The sequence below is a fragment of the Hyaena hyaena genome, unplaced genomic scaffold, assembly GCF_003009895.1.
Source record: "Hyaena hyaena isolate Hyena2069 unplaced genomic scaffold, ASM300989v1 scaffold_533, whole genome shotgun sequence".
In the NCBI taxonomy this organism is placed as follows: domain Eukaryota; kingdom Metazoa; phylum Chordata; class Mammalia; order Carnivora; family Hyaenidae; genus Hyaena; species Hyaena hyaena.
The window spans coordinates 639,634-657,328 of NW_024081161.1; the positions used below are offsets into that span (position 1 = coordinate 639,634).

Sequence of the window (17,695 nt, forward strand, 5' to 3'; positions counted from 1 at the left end):
GTATTAATGTTTTATATAAATGCTGTCAAAAGGCCCTCTGTTAGTTTGGGCTGTCATAACAAAATGCCATAAGCTGGGTGGCTTAAATAACATATTTATTTCTCACAATTCTGGAGCCTGGGAAGTTTAAGATCAAGGTACTGGCCAATTTGGTTTCTGGTGAGATCTCTTTCTGGTTTGCAGGTGGCAGCCTTCTTGCTGTGTCCTCACACGGGGATTGGGGGTGGAACCTTCCTCTTCCTACAAGGCCACAGCCCTAACAGATTAGGACCTCACCCTTATGACCTCATTTAACCTTAACTACCTCCTAAACTCTACCTCCCCATTGAGTCACATTGGGAGTAAGGGGTTCAACATATGAATGGGAGAGGGAGGGGACACAAGTGAGTCCAGACCAGGTTCCCACTTTAGAAGACGCATTTGTAAGTTAAAGTCACGTTTAATTTTATGTAGCTAGTGAAATTTTTTCAAAACTCCATTCTTCCTCAAAAAAGCTGCAATAATTTACAGACTTTTTTTGAGTTTATTTATTTTGAGAGAGGAGAAGGAGGAGCAGAGAGAGGTAGATAGAGAGAATCCCAAGCAGGCTCCGTGCTGTCAGCAGAGTCTGATGCGGGGCTCGATCCCACGAACCATGAAATCATAACCAGACCTGAATTCGAGAGTCAACACTCAACCAACTGAGCCACCCAGGTACCCCAAAATTGGTTAAATATGAACACTAACTTGAAATTCTCTGAATCCTAATGTTTTCATGCTTACTGAGCCCAGTTAAGTTTCCTCTTTTCCCCATCAATTATTTTTTAACTGGGGTATCTTACTTTTCCTTGGAGATAATTTGTCAGCCAAGCCATGGTCTCTTCCATTTTCTTCAGAGGAAGCATTTTATCATTAGGTGAACAATACTAATCAGGTATCCTGAGGATGTTTGAAAGTCTTTCTCATGAGCCACCTCAAGCCTTGCTCAATGAACTCAGGAATAAAATGGCTCTGAGAACAGGGAGGGAAGCCATTTATGGGTTCAATACCATATTCCTCCACTTAACATGGTTTCCCTGGGTAAGTGTCCAGTTTGCCAACAGCAGTACGAACAACCAACTGTAAGGCTCCAAAATGGGGACTATAAGCAGCCATCTCGTGAAAGAGTGATCGGACCACTTTTGAAGCAGTAAAAATCTTCATTTTAATAGACAGTGGATTATGTTTGCTTTTCCTGCACATCAGGCTCCTGGCAGGACCATCGATTAGTGGATAGTATCATCAAGACATTACACACCAAGACGTTACATTCAGTGTATCTTATTAAATGATTCACTTTACTGTAGTCAAGTAAGTCAATACAGCAATTTCTATGTGATTTACTGGTCTTTTTGTCTACCTCAACAGCCAGAAGTTAAACCTATAGGATGGCAGAAGGACACATTAAACACTCTGTTATGGCACCAGCCAAGATAAAACCCTTTTGAAGGTTGGGGTGCTGTCCTGTGGTTTGCAGAGTATGTTATGAACCAGTGACTAATAAATAGTATTGCTTCTCCCATGACCAGTATGCACAGATCTGGGTCTTACTCTCCAAGCTTCCTGTTCACTTGGTAAACTACAATATAATTTTCCTTTGTTGCTTACAACTTAAGTATCTGGACTAATATACAATGCTTACCCTACCTCCCCTGTCCCTGACCATTCTCCTTCTCAGCAATTACCTGTCCTGTCTTATTCCTTCAGTCGTATCTTGACAATAACTCAACATACCTAATACTGTGATTTTAAATGATGATAGTACTTTGATGTGTTGCATCTTGAAGGTATAGTTCATAAATCTTTTCCAAAGAGTTCATCATTTTTCTCCAACATACTCATGTTTTGAGGTTGTCACAAACTTGCATTTATTATGTCTCTATTAGCTAATTGATGACATTTCCTGATCAGCATGGCATAGTATTAGAGCATTAAGTTAATTAAATTCTAGTTCAAAGCAAAAAACCTCGGTGTCTTAATCTGTGTATTACAGCTTTATTAAGGACAAAAGTACATGTACATGGCAGGCTTTTCAAATTACTGAACATAATATGTAAAATGTCATATTAATGGACACTTGGAAACTTTTATACTAAAATTTCAAAATGGACTCTAAGAAATATAAAATAATCCAAAGACAAATATTTATAGATGCTACTTTCCAAAAGTGTCACCCCTTTATAGTAAAATAGTAAATGAAATACTCTGGGTTCTTTGTATCCAAGAATATAAAAAAACCTATGCTCCTTGGATGGAAAAATTTTTTAAAATTAAAAATTTAAAAAAGGAGAAAGCATTTCTCTGGCTTATTTTTAATTCAGTGCAGTCTGGAGCATTCCTAGTCTGAACAGAGAGGGGTATAGAAGAAATATTTTGGATTCCTTACTATTGTGGAGGCAGAAAGGGTGGAGAGGAATAGGTAGCATTCATTCCCCTTTGTCCTCTAATGGTTCAGAATTCTTGTATTGGTGTATGTGTGTTTAGTCAGTTGAAAGTTCACCAACATTCATTTGGTTTACAGGATCTTTTCACTTGGATTCATTGTCCCCTCCCTCTCCTCGCCAGATTTCTGAGCATGTTTAATGTCCGTGACTTAAGAATGTGAAGGTTGAGTTAGACAAATAGAATTCCAAATTACAGCTGACCCTTGAACAACACTGATTTGAAATGGGAGGGTCCACTTATATGTGGATTTTTTTTTTCCAGTACAGTACTATAATGTGTTTACTCTTATTATTTTCTTAGGAACACATTCTTTTCTCATTTATGTTGTTGTAGGTATACAGTATATAATACATAGAATATAAAAAATAGGTTATCTGGCTGTTTATGTTATTGATAGGTTTTTCTGGTCAACAGTAGGCTATTAGCAGTTCATTTTTTTAGGAGTCAAAAGTTATACAATGGCTTTTGAAAACGTGGGGGTCAGTGCCTCTAACCTCTGAGTTGTTCAAGGGTCACCTATACTAATGGGCTGCTTCCTAATCTGGACACTGAGTAACAGCTGATGATAATGAATACAATAGTTTTAACTGCTTAACAATAAGGGGATGTCCCAGTATACTGAACCAATGAATATCACATGAACTTGTTAGTATTTGCTCTAACTGGGCATGCAGCCTGTCACTTTTAATCCCTATAGCAAGTATAAACCGAAAGCACAATGAATGCAGGGGCCTGCAGAGTTCTCAGAATATTGGTGCAGCCATTTTGATGAATGAAAACCAAAGCCTTGTGTTAATTCTGTTCTATCATATTTACCTGTTGTTATTTTTTCAAAGTCACTCTGAGATGCTACAGACTGGCATCCTGAAAAAATAGTATCTAGATGGCAAAGTCCTTTCTTAAAGCATATATATTTCCCAACTTTTTAGTATGATGATTTTCAAACTCAAGAAAGTTGAATGGTACATCCAATACCGAAATACTCTCCACTTTAAATTCAACAATTATTGGGGTGCCTGGGTGGCTCAGTTGGTTGAGTGTCCGACTTTGGCTCAGGTCATGATCTCACGGCTTGTGGGTTCAAGTCCCGTGTCAGGCTCTGTGGTGACAGCTAGCTCAGAGCCTAGAGCCTGCTTCAGATTCTGTGTCTCCCTCTCTCTCTCTCTCTGACCCTTCCCTGCTCACGAGCTCTCTCTCTCTCAGAAATAAATAAAACATTTTAAAAAATAAAAAAAAAATAAATCCAACAATTGTTAACACTTTAATGCATTTGCTCTACCTTCATTTATTTTAGGATTTTTACATTTAGCAATTCAAAAACAAGTTGCAGATAATCACGACACTTCATCTGTAAATACTTCGATATACATCTCTTTAGAATAAAGGCATTACTTAAAGCAGCTATTTTTAATAATAGTAAGAGTAATCTTTTCACACAAGGGACAGCAAAGTATAGCCTGCAGGCCAGATTTGGCCAGCTGCCTGATTCCATAAATAAGGCTTTACTGGGAACCCAGCCATTATATATTGCCTATGGCTGCTTTTGTGCTACAAGAGCAGAGACGTGTAGTTGCCACAGAGAATGTATGGCCTCAAAGGCCTAAGATATTTATTTGGCTCCATAGAAAAAGTTTGCCAATTCCTGCTCTAATAAAATACAAAGGTAGGAAATTTTAGAAAATATTTTTTAATTTTTACTTTGAGAGAGAGAGACCATGTTAGCAGGGGAGAGGGATGGAGGGAGAGAATCATTTTCTTTTAAGTTTGTTTGAGAGTAAGAGAGAGCACAAACAAGGGAGGGTCAGAGAGAGGACAGAGAGAATCCAAAGCAGGCTCCACACTGTCAGTGCAAAGTCCGATGCAGGGCTCAAACCCACGAACTGAGATCATGACTTGAGCTGAAGCTGGATGCTTAACCAACAAAGCCACCCAGGTGCCCGGAAAGAGAGAATCTTAAGCAGGTTCCACACCATTAGCGAAAAGCCCAACATGGGGCTGGATTCCATGACCCGGGGATCGAGACTTGAGCCAAAATCAAGAAAGAGTGGGACGCAAAACCAACCGAGCCACCCAGGCGTCCCAATTTTATAAAATCTTGAGTGAAAAGATTTGACTGTCATTTTTGCATGGCAAGTGTTTCCTGCATAAAGCGTAGGTTTTATGATGTTGTAAAATACTTTATGGGTGGGAGGCTGTGCCGAGGAGGTTAGGGAGGTAAGAGCTGGACTGAGTAAGAGAACTACTATTCACTGCCCATTTATTCTGTACAAGGCCCTATGCTAGATGCTTTAAACATCATTACATTTACTGTGATCCTGGCAACAATACTATGAAGTAGACATATTATTCTAGTTTTCTGATGAAGAAATGGAGGCTTAGAAAGTTTAGACAATTTCCCCAAGTCATGCAGATATTAAAGAGAAAAACTGATGGGGCGCCTGGGTGGCTTAGTCGGTTAAGCGTCCCACTTTCGCTTAGGTCATGATCTCGCGGTTCGTGGGTTCGGGCCCCGCGTCGGGCTCTGTGCTGACTGCCAGCTCAGAGCCTGGAGCCTGTTTCAGTCTGTGACTCCCTCTCTCTCTGACCCTCCCCTGCTCACGCTGTCTCTCTCTCTCTCCCCTAGAAATAAATAAAACATTAAAAAAAAAGAGAGAGAGAAAAACTGAGAACGTGGGGCCCCTAGGTGGCTCAGCTGGTTAAGTGTCCTACTTTGGCTCAGGTCATGATCTCACGGTTCACGGATTCAAGACCCTCATTGGGCTCTGTGCTGACAGCTCAGAGCCTGGAGCTTGCTTCAGATTCTATGTCTCACTCTCCCTCTATCCCCTCCCCCACCTGTACACTATCTCAAAAATAAACATTACAAAAACCCCAAAGACAAAAGAAAAACCGAGAACCTAAATCTGTCTCCAAAGAGATACAGCAAAATCTGTTAAGATCCCCTAGGAAGAATTCTCAAACATTCTGTGGTCAGGTTTCATACATAAAATAAGTGTTTGGGGCTTCTTCCCCCGCTTCCAATACAAAACCATAGTAAGACCCCTGGGAGAAAGCAGCTAAGGCCTTTCTTCAAAGTAGAGCGAGGACATACATAGTAAGGATCAGAAACTTGGTATCATAGAATGAAAAGCATCCCAGGAAGGTCGTATCAAGTACTTTAATCATTTAATCTCTAAAATGGACGCCTGGGGGACTCAGTTGTTTAAGCATCCAACTTCGGCTCAGGTCACGATCTTTAAGTCTGTGGGTTCCAGCCCAGAGTCAGGCTCTGTGCTGACAGCACACAGCCTAGAGCCTGCTTCGGATGCTGTGTTTTCCTCTCTATCTGCTCCTTCCCCCCTCATGCTTGGTCTCTCTCTCTCTCAAAAATTAACATTAAAGAAAAAATGTTAAATAAAAAAGAATAATGATAATTTGATGTTTCTAATTTCCTTTGCTATTAAAAATAATACCGAAATTATTATTTCAAAGACTCACATGTCTTTGAGCAACTGTGACTGTTTCTGATTCCTAAAAGTTGACACACGATGGCAGCTTACCAACTAGCCCGATTTTACATTTTTGGTGCTGGTGGGAGACGCTCTCTGCTTCCTAGTTTGAATGATCCGTCACTGGGGACATTTATATCAAGGTCCAACGTTCACAACAAAGAGATTTTTAAATTAGACCTGCCTGTTGCTCTCTGTGCAAACTTAACTGACGCGGGAAGGGAAATCCGGGAGCTGAGAAGCACCCGAGTAATCCCTGAGTCTCCCCAAAAGCCGCGGCTTCGGTATAGATGAGTTCAGCGGCACTAGGACCGTGGTCCAGCCGCCGGCGCCTCTTCTCACCGCCCCTCCCGCCTCACCCTCAGTCGGCTTATCTAACTCCCGCCCCGTTCGACGTTCCTTGGTTCATCCGTCTGCAGCTCAGAGCAATAGAGTAACACAGCTTTCAGTCCCGCAGCCGAGAGTACACAGACGTCTCCACCGCAACTCTAACCAGCTGCGCTGGCCACAGCCTGCAGCGGCCCTCCTCCCCTTGCCCCGCCCCTTCCGCTTGCGGCTTGCTTCCGGTTCCGGAGTCCGGGCTTTGCAGTGAAGAGCTTTGCATTGTGGGAACTCTTTCCTTTCTCTCTCCCGGCCATCTTGGAGGCTGCTTTTGGTGAGTGGGCTCCGCGGCTCAGAAGTGTAGGCTGTACTGGCAGCGCAGTGGGTTACCGTTTGGAGTTCCCATCCTGAACGTCCTGTCCCGTCCCTTATATGTTCTAGGTTGCGTCCGTCCCGCCCCTAAGGCAGGAAGATGGTGGCCGCAAAGAAGACGGTGAGTGCAGCGGGCCAGGGCCGGAAACCCATTCACGTGGAGGGATGTCTCGGCCGGGGTGGGCAGATGTGAGCACACTGGGAAGACTGAACGGCATGCCCACTGGCTTGGAGGGACCCGAGAGGAATCCGAGCGGTCCTATCAGTGACTTGGGACCCTGGACCTAGGAGGTTTTTCTTAAAGGGTTCAGCTTCCAGAAAGCTGGATCCTGTTGTGACATGGTTAAAAACAAGGCCTTCATGTCCGTGTTAAACGTTTGCTTTGTAGAAAAAGTCGCTGGAGTCCATCAACTCTAGGCTCCAGCTCGTTATGAAAAGTGGAAAGTACGTGCTGGGGTACAAGCAGACTCTGAAAATGATCAGACATGGCAAAGCGAAACTGGTCATTCTCGCCAACAACTGCCCAGCCTTGAGGTAATCAATCTAAGGAAACTTGGGTGTGTGTATCGTCCACTCATGTTCATCCGAGGGAATATCCAGAGCGTGAACATGGGCAATCGGGGTAGCAGGAACTCGGCCTTAGATAAAATCTGTTTCACGAGCGAGCATCTGCAGAAAAATGCACGGTTGCTTCTGTGGTGATTGGGCCTTGACCCCACCCCCAGTCGTGTTTTTTCTTTGTAAACTTCTCTTTTGGTGAAGTGTGGCCAAAAGGGGAAAACCGTGGAATGTCAAAGTTTGAGGGAGATACAGACGTTTGTTTTTTCATGTATTTTGTGTCATGCCTTTTTTGTCATTCTTTAAAAGTACTCCGTTTTGGGGGCTGCCTGGGTGGCCCAGTCGGTTAAGCGTCCACTCTTGATTTCCATTCAGGGTTAATAGTGGTTAGTGGGTTCAAGACTGGCATAGGGCTTTGCGCTAACAGTGCAGAGGCTGCTTAGGATTCTCTCCCTTTCTCTCTGCCCCTCCCCTGTTTGCCCTCGCTTGCTCTCAAAAATAAATAAACGTTTTTAAAAAGTACTTCCATTTTGTGAACTGGTTACGGTATGGTAAAGCTAAGGTAAAAACTCCGGCTGGCTGCGGAGCTACAGGCGAGTTTTTGCTTGATTTCACTGTCTTGAAATTGAACTTAGTATGGAAAATAAGTTAGAGAGACTTGGATTGTGCAGAACATAAGCCATGTGATCAGTCTGCCACACTGTGTTGAGTTTTCCTGTGGTAATGCGTACCGTTGGCCTCTGGCATTTTATATAAGGTGCCTGTACACAGTTGGCTTGCCTGGAGTGCTTTGTCCTCTATCCCATCCCATCCCATGGTTTGGTTTTCCAGCTTACCTCCTGTATCAGTGCTTCTCAAGCGTGAATGTGCACAGTTACTGGTAATCTTGTTAAAATACAGGTTCTGATTTAATGGGTTGGGATGAGACGTGACATACATTTTTTTTGGTTAATTTTTTTTAATGTTTACTTTTGAGAGAGAGAGAGATGGTGGGGGGGTTAAGCAGAGAGAGAGAGGGAGACACAATCTGAAGCAGGCTCCGGGCTCTAAGCTGTCAGCACAGAGCCTGATGTGGGGCTCAAACTCCGATGTTTAACTGACTGATCCACCCAGGCGCCCCTACATTTTAAAAAATGTTTGTTTATTTTGAGAGAGAATGTTCAGGAGCAGGAGACAGGCTAAAGAGAGGGAGGGAGGGAGAGCAAGAATCCGAAGTGGGCTCCCCGCTGTCAGCACACAGCTCTACCAGGGGCCACGAACTAGGAGATTGTCACCTGAGCTGAAACAGTTGGTGGACACTAAACCTATTGAGTCACCCAGGCGCCCCTGACATTAATGCATTTTTAACAAGCACACATACCACTGCTGGTCTGTGGATTCATATTTTGAGTAGTGGCAAGGTTCTGTTAGGACTCTCTCCTGATTTGTAAACCTCTAATGTCTGTCTACTCAGTTGACACAGAAATGTTACCTTTTTGTAAGTAATATCATTCCTCGTCTAGGATTCAGAGCATCAGAGTGGTAAAAGTGGTTTATATTTCATTATTATTTTTTAAGTTTATTTATTTTTGAGAGAGCCAAAGAGAGCATGAGCGGGGGAAGGGCGAAGAGAGGGAGAATCCCAAACAGGCTCCACACTGTCAGTGCAGAGCTCAACGCAGGGCTTGAACTCAAAAACCTTGAGATTGTGACCTGAGCTGAAACCAAGAGTTGAACACCTAACCTAGACTGAGCCACCCAGGCGCCCCCCAGAAATAGTTTATCTTTAAAGAGAACATGGGTTTGGATTCTGGAACGTCCACTTTTAAAAAATGACTATGTTGGGGCGCCTGGGTGGCTTAGTCGGTTAAGCGTCCGACTTTCGCTTAGGTCATGATCTCGCGGTTCGTGGGTTCGAGCCCCGCGTCGGGCTCTGTGCTGACTGCCAGCTCAGAGCCTGGAGCCTGTTTCAGTCTGTGACTCCCTCTCTCTCTGACCCTCCCCTGCTCACGCTGTCTCTCTCTCTCTCTCCTAGAAATAAATAAAACATTAAAAAAAAGTTGTTGTTTTTTTTTTAAATAAAAAATGACTGTGTTTTACTTAAGAGGTTGTTGTGGGATTATACAATGTAAAGTGTCTGGTGTGTAGTAAATATTTTTATTGCACATCCTACCCTCTTTTCCATGAGCATAGTTATGGTCTTTTTTTTATTTTTATTTTTTTAAATGTTTTTATTTCTGAGAGAGAGAGAGACAGCATGAGCAGGGGAGGGTCAGAGAGAGAGGGAGACACAGAATCTGAAACAGGCTCCAGGCTCTGAGCTACCTGTCAGCCCAGAGCCCGATGCAGCGCTCGAACCCAGGAACTGAGATCATGACCTGAGACGAAGTCAGACGTTTAACCAACTGAGCCACCCAGGATTCCCTAGCATAGTTATGGTCTTAAGCCTGGATATTCAGAAGATAATTTGCTGGTTGTCCCATTTCTTATAAAGGACCAAAGGAAAGGATGGTTTGTATTGGTTAATGGATAGGATACTTGTTTTTAGAGTAATTATTGGTTTAATGACTGTTGGAAGGCCTTACCAGCGTTAAAACTACTGAAGGAAATAGTAATATTTAATCTGTCAGTCATTGGTATAGCGTTTATTTATTTGTCTTTTGTTTACCAAAGGAAATCTGAAATAGAATATTATGCCATGTTGGCCAAAACTGGTGTCCATCACTACAGTGGCAATAATATTGAACTGGGCACAGCATGTGGGAAGTACTACAGAGTGTGCACACTGGCTATTATTGATCCAGGTATGTTTTTTAAGTCCTAAAAGAATTTTTCCCTTTATGATGTAATTATTAGTACTCTTTGCTATACAAATGTCTTTGATAGCTAGGTCCAGATATTGAGAATATGGATATATAGCAAGGGGTATCCTGTAGTTTTATTTCACAGAAAATTAATAACAGATATAAGTACATTGTGATAGGTCTTGGTATAAATGAAGTTTCTTTACTTTGAGATTATGAGTTTTATTTGGAGCCCTTAACATTTAGGACCTTGGTAAAGGTGAAATCATAAAGAGGGGGAGGAGGGATCAAGTGATACAGAAAAACAGACCCCTTCCTGGCTGCCTGAGGACAGATGGGTAAAAATTCGGTTGAGAAAAAGAAGTGGCTACAAATACAGATCATGTTGTATTTTGAACTTGGGAGTTTTTAATTAATTCATAAAAGACCGCGAATATTCTCGCTGTTCTGATTTTGTAATAATCAGGGCAGGCTAAACATTCGCTATATTAAGACCATGCATGTGTCCCCAGACTTAGTTCTTTCCCTAGGTCTGGTTTTATCAATGCTGGTGATAAACCAAGTCTGACTTACATGATGGATCTGTGGAAAATGTCTGTGACTCTAGGTATCTGATCATCCTTGAGAAATGACAGCAAAGCTAGTGTGATAACTTTTGAAGATAACCATTGATAATTTGATGAATACCAACTGCCATTAAGTGAATTGTAAAACTATTATGTTTTGTTTTCTAGGTGATTCTGATATCATTAGAAGCATGCCAGAACAGACTGGTGAAAAGTAAATCACTTAAAACTTTTCTTTAATAAAACTGGCCAGAGCTTGTTTTAAAAACTGTATTCATTTCAGTTATTTTCTTTGTATCTTTCTGTTGCCATGCATTTTCCTGAAGAAAGGGTTTGATAGGATGAGGCACTTAGATATGGTGGCAAGACTTTTGGGTAAATAGCTCTACATCCCAGTTTCCATTTTCCTTTTTATAAAGGGAGTGCAGGGTTCCTTTCCTGTACTAGGTTTTTAAGAGATTCCAATCTTGGGATATTGTTGGCATTTTATATTTGAATATGTTTGAGAGGCAGCAAGATCAAAACCCAGAATTAAATCAGAATTGGAATTTATGATGCAGTTTAAATCTATAAATCTGAGTGGCAGAGAGGATTAAATGAAATAACGCCACCTGAAATGTTTTCAGTCTGAGAAAAGTTCTATTGATTTTAATGAAGGATTTTCCCAAAGGGTATGTAGTGGTTTGGGTAGAAGAAATGTACTTAGAGCATTTCAGGATAATCCCACATCTTCAATAAGTGCTAAATCCAGTTGCCCAAAGTTTGTTTTATGTAATTTTATTCCTAGAAAATACACTGTGAAGTATGTTTGGCGTTCAGATACATCTCCCAAGTATGTCCATTGGAACCCTATTCCCACATTTCCTTTGGAACATTCTCAGGAGTTAATTGAGGGGAAAATACTGTAGAATCTTGATGTACAGAGTCAAATGTTGCTGGTGGGGTATACTCTGTGCATTCCTGCTATGCTCTAAGGCCCCAAAAGTATCCTAAATAACCTTATCTTTTGGACTTCAGATCATTCAACTCCTGTAGCAGCTCTGGGAGTGGGAGTAGATGAGTGAGACATGGATGAGGCCATCAATACTCTATGGAATGTCACAAGACATTAATGTTTCTTTTGAGAGAGCCTGAGCACGCCAGTGGGGGAGGGCAGAGAATCTTAAGCAGGCACCACACCATCAGCCAGGAATCCAGCACCCTGGGGCTCCATCTCGTGAACTGCAAGATTGTGACCTCAGCCCGACAGAGTCCTCCAACACCTCACTCACTGAGCCACCCAGGCACCCCTGAGGCTCTAATTGCTGTGGTAACCATGGGTGGGTCAGATTCCCAGTTTCTATAGATGGGGGAATGGGTTTCTTTCAAGCGAGCATTACATAATTTTAGTTTATGTGTAGAATTAATCTGAGGTTATGGATATAATTTGAAGAGTAGCTGTTACCAACTAGTTTTACTGGTTGGTCAGTTACTCTCAGTTGGGGAGCATTACTGATGTTTTTCAATGGGATAATTGTTGTAGAGAACTGAATACTGCAGGATATTTCTCATTCGTGTTTCTTCCATATTGTAATGACACCCCCAAATGCTACCCCATGTTTTCAAAGTAGCATCTCCTGGGTGACAGCCACAGAGAAAATGAAGATCTAAAAATTTTTATTATCTTTTTTTTAATGTTTATTTTTGAGAGAAACCACATGAGTGAGTGAGGGTCAGAGAGAGGGAGACACAAAATCCATACCAGGCTCTGAGCTGTCAACACAGAGCCTGACATGGGGTTCAAACTCACAAACCAAGAGATCATGACCTGAGCTGAAGTTGGACCCTTAACGGACTGAGCCACCCAGGGGCTCCTTAAATATTAAGTGTTCATATCTTCATATCCAGGGAGTGGTGTGCCTGAGGTGGTTTAAAATGTTTGAAATCTGATAAGAATTACTTGGTCAGACTACTGCTGGTCTAATGCGATTAGTCTGTTCCATAGTTGTTAAAAATGTTTGTGGTTAGGGGCGCCTGGGTGGCTTAGTCGGTTAGGCATCCGACTTTCGCTTAGGTCATGATCTCACGGTTCGAGGGTTCCGGCCCCGCATCAGGCTCTGTGCTGACTGCCAGCTTGGAGCCTGGAGCCTGTTTCAGATTCTGTGTCTCCCTCTCTCTCTGACCCTCTCTTGCTCACGCTGTCTCTCTCTCTCTCCTAGAAATAAATAAAAATATATTTTAAAAAAATGTTTGTGGTTAAGGAGTTTGTGCTTATTTTCTACTCGATAAATTTTGTCTTTCAAATTGAGCTCGTAGCTGCTTGGGTTATTTTTGGATTATTTTTCCCTCCAGGTTGAGCAGTTACAGTTTAGTTAAGGGGAAAGAATACATTGTTCTCGGTTCCCGGTGGCGGTGGCAGTGCCAGTGCACCATTTCTTTGTAATGTTCTGTTGTAGGACTTGTGGCCGCAGGCATTTTGGAATGATGGTTTTTAGAAAATAATTTCTAGGGGCTTCTAGGTAGTGATAATATGCTATAAGGTCATTTGGCTTTTGCCTTTTCTTTATATGTGCTTTTTGTGCCCTCATTCTTTAAGCAAGAAAGGAATTTAAAGCTCAGAAAAGGAGTTTAAAGCTAGTAGATAAGAAACCTGTCTCCCCCATTCTGGGACTGCTGTGATGAAATGCCATTAAAATGCTGTCAGAATTGGAGAAAATACCACTAGTCAGAAAGATCTGGGAAGGTCTAAGGTGGCATTTTTAAATGTAATTTTCCGATTATAATCAAAGTAAATTGATTGGTTGGGAAGCTCTGTTATGCGGGGGGTTGCAGGAAATTCCAGCCAATTGGATTTATTCCATACTTGCACTGAGCTGTTAGGTCTGGAGATAAAAATGTCCCAGGGAAGAGGTTGGTTATTGATTGTGGAGTGTGTTAATTGCAGTCGGTGTGGTATAGTGGCAGGGGGAAAGTACTAGAGAAGAAAAGAAATGAGGCTGGTCATGAATGCAGTGAGTTGGGCCTTCTGGGAGATCTGGTTCACGGGAAAACAATTCTCTTTGTTGCAAATCTTACTTGCAGCTGCCCCTTAGACAGGGGCTCCCCCTGTGTGCAGTGGCATCTGGTTTCCTTCCCCTCCTTTTCCAGGCCTCCAGCATTCTCTTCTAGCTGGATGGGGTCCCTTTGGGTTACGGTAGAACCTTTTTTTACAGCATTACTCACATCTGTTTCTCACTAAGCTCCTAGAGGACAGATACTTAGCATTTTCAACTCTGTTATCACTTATGAGTTCTAACACCAGGTGAATAATAACTTTTAGGGTTTACTCATTTATTTAATTCTCATTGATATGCTTGTGGCTTTCTAGGCCAGACTTTATCTTCATCTTGTTCAGAGTAGGTCTTGAACATCTTATACGTTTACTAGAATTTACTATTCCTATCTCTTTGTTTTAAAAGATAATTTAGGAGTAGGAATCTTCCAAAGTACTTTCCTCAGGGTAAGGTAAGCAAAGCATACATTTGCTCAACATATACTTAAATTACCATCTTTGTGTCAGATATTCTGGGAGGCTGAAGAATAAAAACAGTAGTTAATACTTGAATAGTAATGTACAGATTGGCCATGTAATTTTCATGACAATCCAATGAGATAATACTGTTAGTCCCATTTGACAGATGAAGAAATCAAGGCTTGGAAAGGTCACGTAATAAATAATGAAACCTGAATATAAAACCTTTACACCTGAGACATGTACAAATAACAACAAGGAAGATGGAGAAATATTTCAGATCTTAGATAATCTTAAATACCTTGAATTAATATGTAAATTTGATGGATTCATTGGAGGCCTTTGTTTCTTACGAAGGCATTTTCCTCCCCAGTATGAAGAAAGTTGATAACCCTATGATGTTTTTAATAGCTAAAAATGAACTGGGGGGAGGTACAGTCTAGAGCCTCTAGAGGGAGCAGGGACTCAACAGAAAGTGAAGTGCGGTTAAAGCAAGGAAGCAATGCCTGAAGTAGGAGTGTATCTCAGAAGGTAAGGCCAACCCCAATCAATACTTCCTAATGAAAAGCCGTTTTCAGGGTCAACTGGATGACTCCTACAGATATAAACTGAAGGTCTGATACTTGGAACCACAGCTTTCATACTTAGAATCCAGTGATTTTCAGAAAGGAGTGTAGCCTAGATGTTCTCACCACATTGTCCTTTGGGTGGACATTCTGATGAAAACACTCATTTTGAAGTATTTAAACAAGCATACTAAAGGTGTTTTGTTTAAAACATCATTTGACCTCAAATACAGTAGCTTCCGTGGGAAGGATATCATGTTGGGGGGGTCTTCATTTCTTCATGAAGTTGTTACCTGGATTGTCTCCTGCTGCTCTAAGCGCTTCGACTGAAGGACTTGATGTCTCCTTTGACCCTTATATTCCTACTTTCTTATTTTCTCAGGGACAACCACTACTGTGTACATTCTTCCAGAACATTTCCTGTACATATTTATGTATCTCAACAACTAGTAATGTTTGTGTATTTTTTAAATTTATGGTAATAGTATGCTAAACATGCTTTACATTTGGCTTTTTAAAATTGTTTTTGAGTTTTATGATGTATACATGTAGATTTTAGTACATTCCTTTTATTTTTTTCTATTTTTTTAAAGTTTATTTATTTTGAAAAGAGAACAAGCAGGGGAAGGGCAGAGAGAGGGAGAGAGAATCCCAAGCAGGCTCTGCACTGTCAGCGTGGAGCCCGATGTGGGGCTTAAACTCAGGAACCATGAGATCATGACCTGATCAGAAACTAAGAGCAGATGCTCAACAGACTGAGCCACCCAGGGGGCCCTGATTTATTTTTTTATTTTAGTAGGCTTCACACCCAGTGCCTAGCCCAATGCAGGGCTCAAACTCATGACCCTGAGGTCAAGACCTGAGCTGAGAACAAAAGTCAGATGCTTAACCAACTAAGCTCCCCAGCTTCCCCCCGCCCCGCCCAGCGCATTCCTTTTAAGTGGATAGTATTTCTGAGGTATGGACTGGGCCACAATTTTGACAGTTACCTTTGTAATGATGATTAGGTTATTTCTAATTTGTAAACTTGAGTAATGTTCTTGTATGGGTTTCCTTTGCTGTATGTGTTAAAGTCCTCTAGTTAGATGCTTGTTAGTGCAGTTGCTAGAGTGCAGGGTTGTGGGCATTTTTAGTTTCACTAAAATGTCCATTTGCATGAGCACGCCCATTTGTATTCTTGCTAAGAGTGTACAAGAGCCCCACCTTTTAGATCCTTGTCATACATACTAATTCTTGCCAAGCTGATTGTTTTAACTTGCATTTTCCTGATTGCCAGCAAGATTAAACATTTTTTTTAAGAGAGAGCATGAGGGAGGGGCAGAGACAGAAAGGATCTTAAGCAGGCTCCATGCTCAGCACAGAGCCTCACGTGGGGCTTGATCCCATGACCCTGGGATAATGATCTGAGCTGAAATCAAGTTGGATGTGGTTACTGAGCCACACAGGCACCCCAATTTTTTTTTCAAATGCATATTGACCATTCCCCATATACACATACCTTGCATTTAAAGTTAAACTAGGAATATTTACACAGAATACCATTCTCTGAAGTGGTGAACTTTAATATTGTATAAAAAAAAATCCCAACTTGTTAATACAAGTACATATGTTTATGATTTTATGCATACATCCATATACATATATCAAGGTAAACGTCCAATACAGAAAAATAGCTTTTCCTATGTCCAGTGTTCTACAGACATCAGACTGCCAACTATTTTGTCGTCAAATGAGATCACAACACTCTAAGGCAGGACAAGGCCGAAGCAAATCATGACCACGTAGTAGGTTACAGAATGTCTTGCAGAGCTTATTTGTTCTCACTGGATAATCGCATCCTAGGATTCTGAAGGATGTTTTTTCTCAAATTTATACAAGTGAGTGGATACTCTTTGCCTTTGTTCTATAGCAAACCAGCTTTCTCAGTTCTAGCTACATTTTACTTTACAGCCTTCTGGAATTAACAATAGCCTGAGCTTTGGGGCTCTGAACTGCTTTCGTTGTCAGCCCTGATATAATGACGTACAAATACGTAGAGCATTTCAAATCCTTATCTGTATCTCAGGCGATTTTCCAGCGCTTCCATCCTCTGTGTCATTTCTTCTAGTAAATCTCAAATTAAGGAAGAGGAATCTGAATTGCCTATTTTTAATTACATTCAAGTACAACTTGATTTATTTACATAAAAATTTGTCCTGAAGAATAAAAAATTTTTCCACTTCTGTTAAAAATTTTTAAACTCTGACTTGAAGATTTTCATTTAACACATACTATCTACACTATAAATCTCTTTCAGGTTAAATACTTCTTTAACATTAAAGTCAGAGAGTTCAGTTAAAATTCTTTTAGAAAAAAGTTTAATTCTACTCACATCCGTGTTGCTTGTAAAGTAGTTTGCTATAGCACACCTTTGGGAGCCAGAGATGGGAATGTTATGAAGGATGAAGGAAAAGAGTTTGGGGAGTTTTCACCCATGATGCCAGATACAGGCAAAGGGGAGCAGCCTTGAAGTCTTCCGACCTATGCTCGCTCTCTCTTTTTTTTCTTTTTAAATATTTATTTATTTTTGAGAGAGACAACATGAATGGGGGGGACAGAGAGAGAAGGAGACACAGAATCCAAAGCAGGCAGGCTCCAGGCTCTGAGCTGTCAGCACTGAGCCTGAAGTGGGGCTCGAACTCAAGAACAGCAAGATCATGACCTGAGCCGAAGTTGGATGCCTAAACGACTGAGCCTCCCAGGAGCCTCTATACTTATATAACTTCCTTAGACTCTTCTGAAACAGACTCTTAGAAGTTGGGGTGGGAAAGGGCAGAAGAGAGGGTCATTAGAACAAGCATTTGTCTTCATGTAAGCTCCTTAATCCCCTCCACCCATCCCCTTGGTGACAGAGTGAGAGCCTGGATCACCCACGTTAACCACTGTCAGATCATTTCACTTAGGGGAGCATATTTCCAGCTTTCAGAAAGGGAATTGCTACATCTGTTCCTTATTATATAAACCCATTGGCACAGAGATAGATCAGAATTCAACCATTTCCCTATAGGCTAGTTGATCCCTGTGGAGGTAGACATTAGCCATCTTTAGT

At 41.5% G+C, this 17,695-nt stretch overlaps 2 protein-coding genes and 1 non-coding gene across 4 annotated transcripts in view; 2 read left to right on the forward strand and 1 right to left on the reverse strand.

Annotated features, from left to right (window-relative positions):
* The first annotated feature begins 6,519 nt into the window (after positions 1-6,519).
* On the forward strand, positions 6,520-10,824 carry RPL30 (ribosomal protein L30). Its single transcript, XM_039255475.1, has 5 exons — positions 6,520-6,606; positions 6,714-6,765; positions 7,033-7,178; positions 9,855-9,985; positions 10,720-10,824. The coding sequence occupies exons 2-5, from the start codon at positions 6,745-6,747 to the stop codon at positions 10,767-10,769; spliced, it is 348 nt and encodes a 115-aa protein (XP_039111406.1). The 5' UTR covers positions 6,520-6,606; positions 6,714-6,744; the 3' UTR covers positions 10,770-10,824.
* Positions 10,413-10,544, forward strand: LOC120247536. Its single transcript, XR_005532344.1, has one exon. It is a non-coding gene; the product is annotated as a small nucleolar RNA SNORA72 (small nucleolar RNA).
* A 5,207-nt stretch (positions 10,825-16,031) lies between the features above and the next one.
* Positions 16,032-17,695, reverse strand: part of MATN2 (matrilin 2) — a 118,273-nt gene continuing 116,609 nt past the window's right edge. For both annotated transcript variants that reach the window (XM_039255477.1, XM_039255476.1), the window contains exon 18: positions 16,032-16,713. In XM_039255477.1, coding sequence (XP_039111408.1) covers positions 16,658-16,713 — 56 coding nt within the window. In that variant the 3' untranslated portion in view covers positions 16,032-16,657. The remainder of the gene's footprint in view (positions 16,714-17,695) is intronic.

What these genes read in the sequence shown, in the direction of transcription:
- RPL30 (XM_039255475.1), top strand. Translation starts at nt 6,745, where the DNA reads ATGGTGGCCGCAAAGAAGACG. An exon ending in TGGTGGCCGCAAAGAAGACG is followed by an intron (nt 6,766 to 7,032) that starts GTGAGTGCAGCG and finishes TTTGCTTTGTAG; the next exon opens with AAAAAGTCGCTGGAGTCCAT. An exon ending in ACTGGCTATTATTGATCCAG is followed by an intron (nt 9,986 to 10,719) that starts GTATGTTTTTTA and finishes TTTGTTTTCTAG; the next exon opens with GTGATTCTGATATCATTAGA.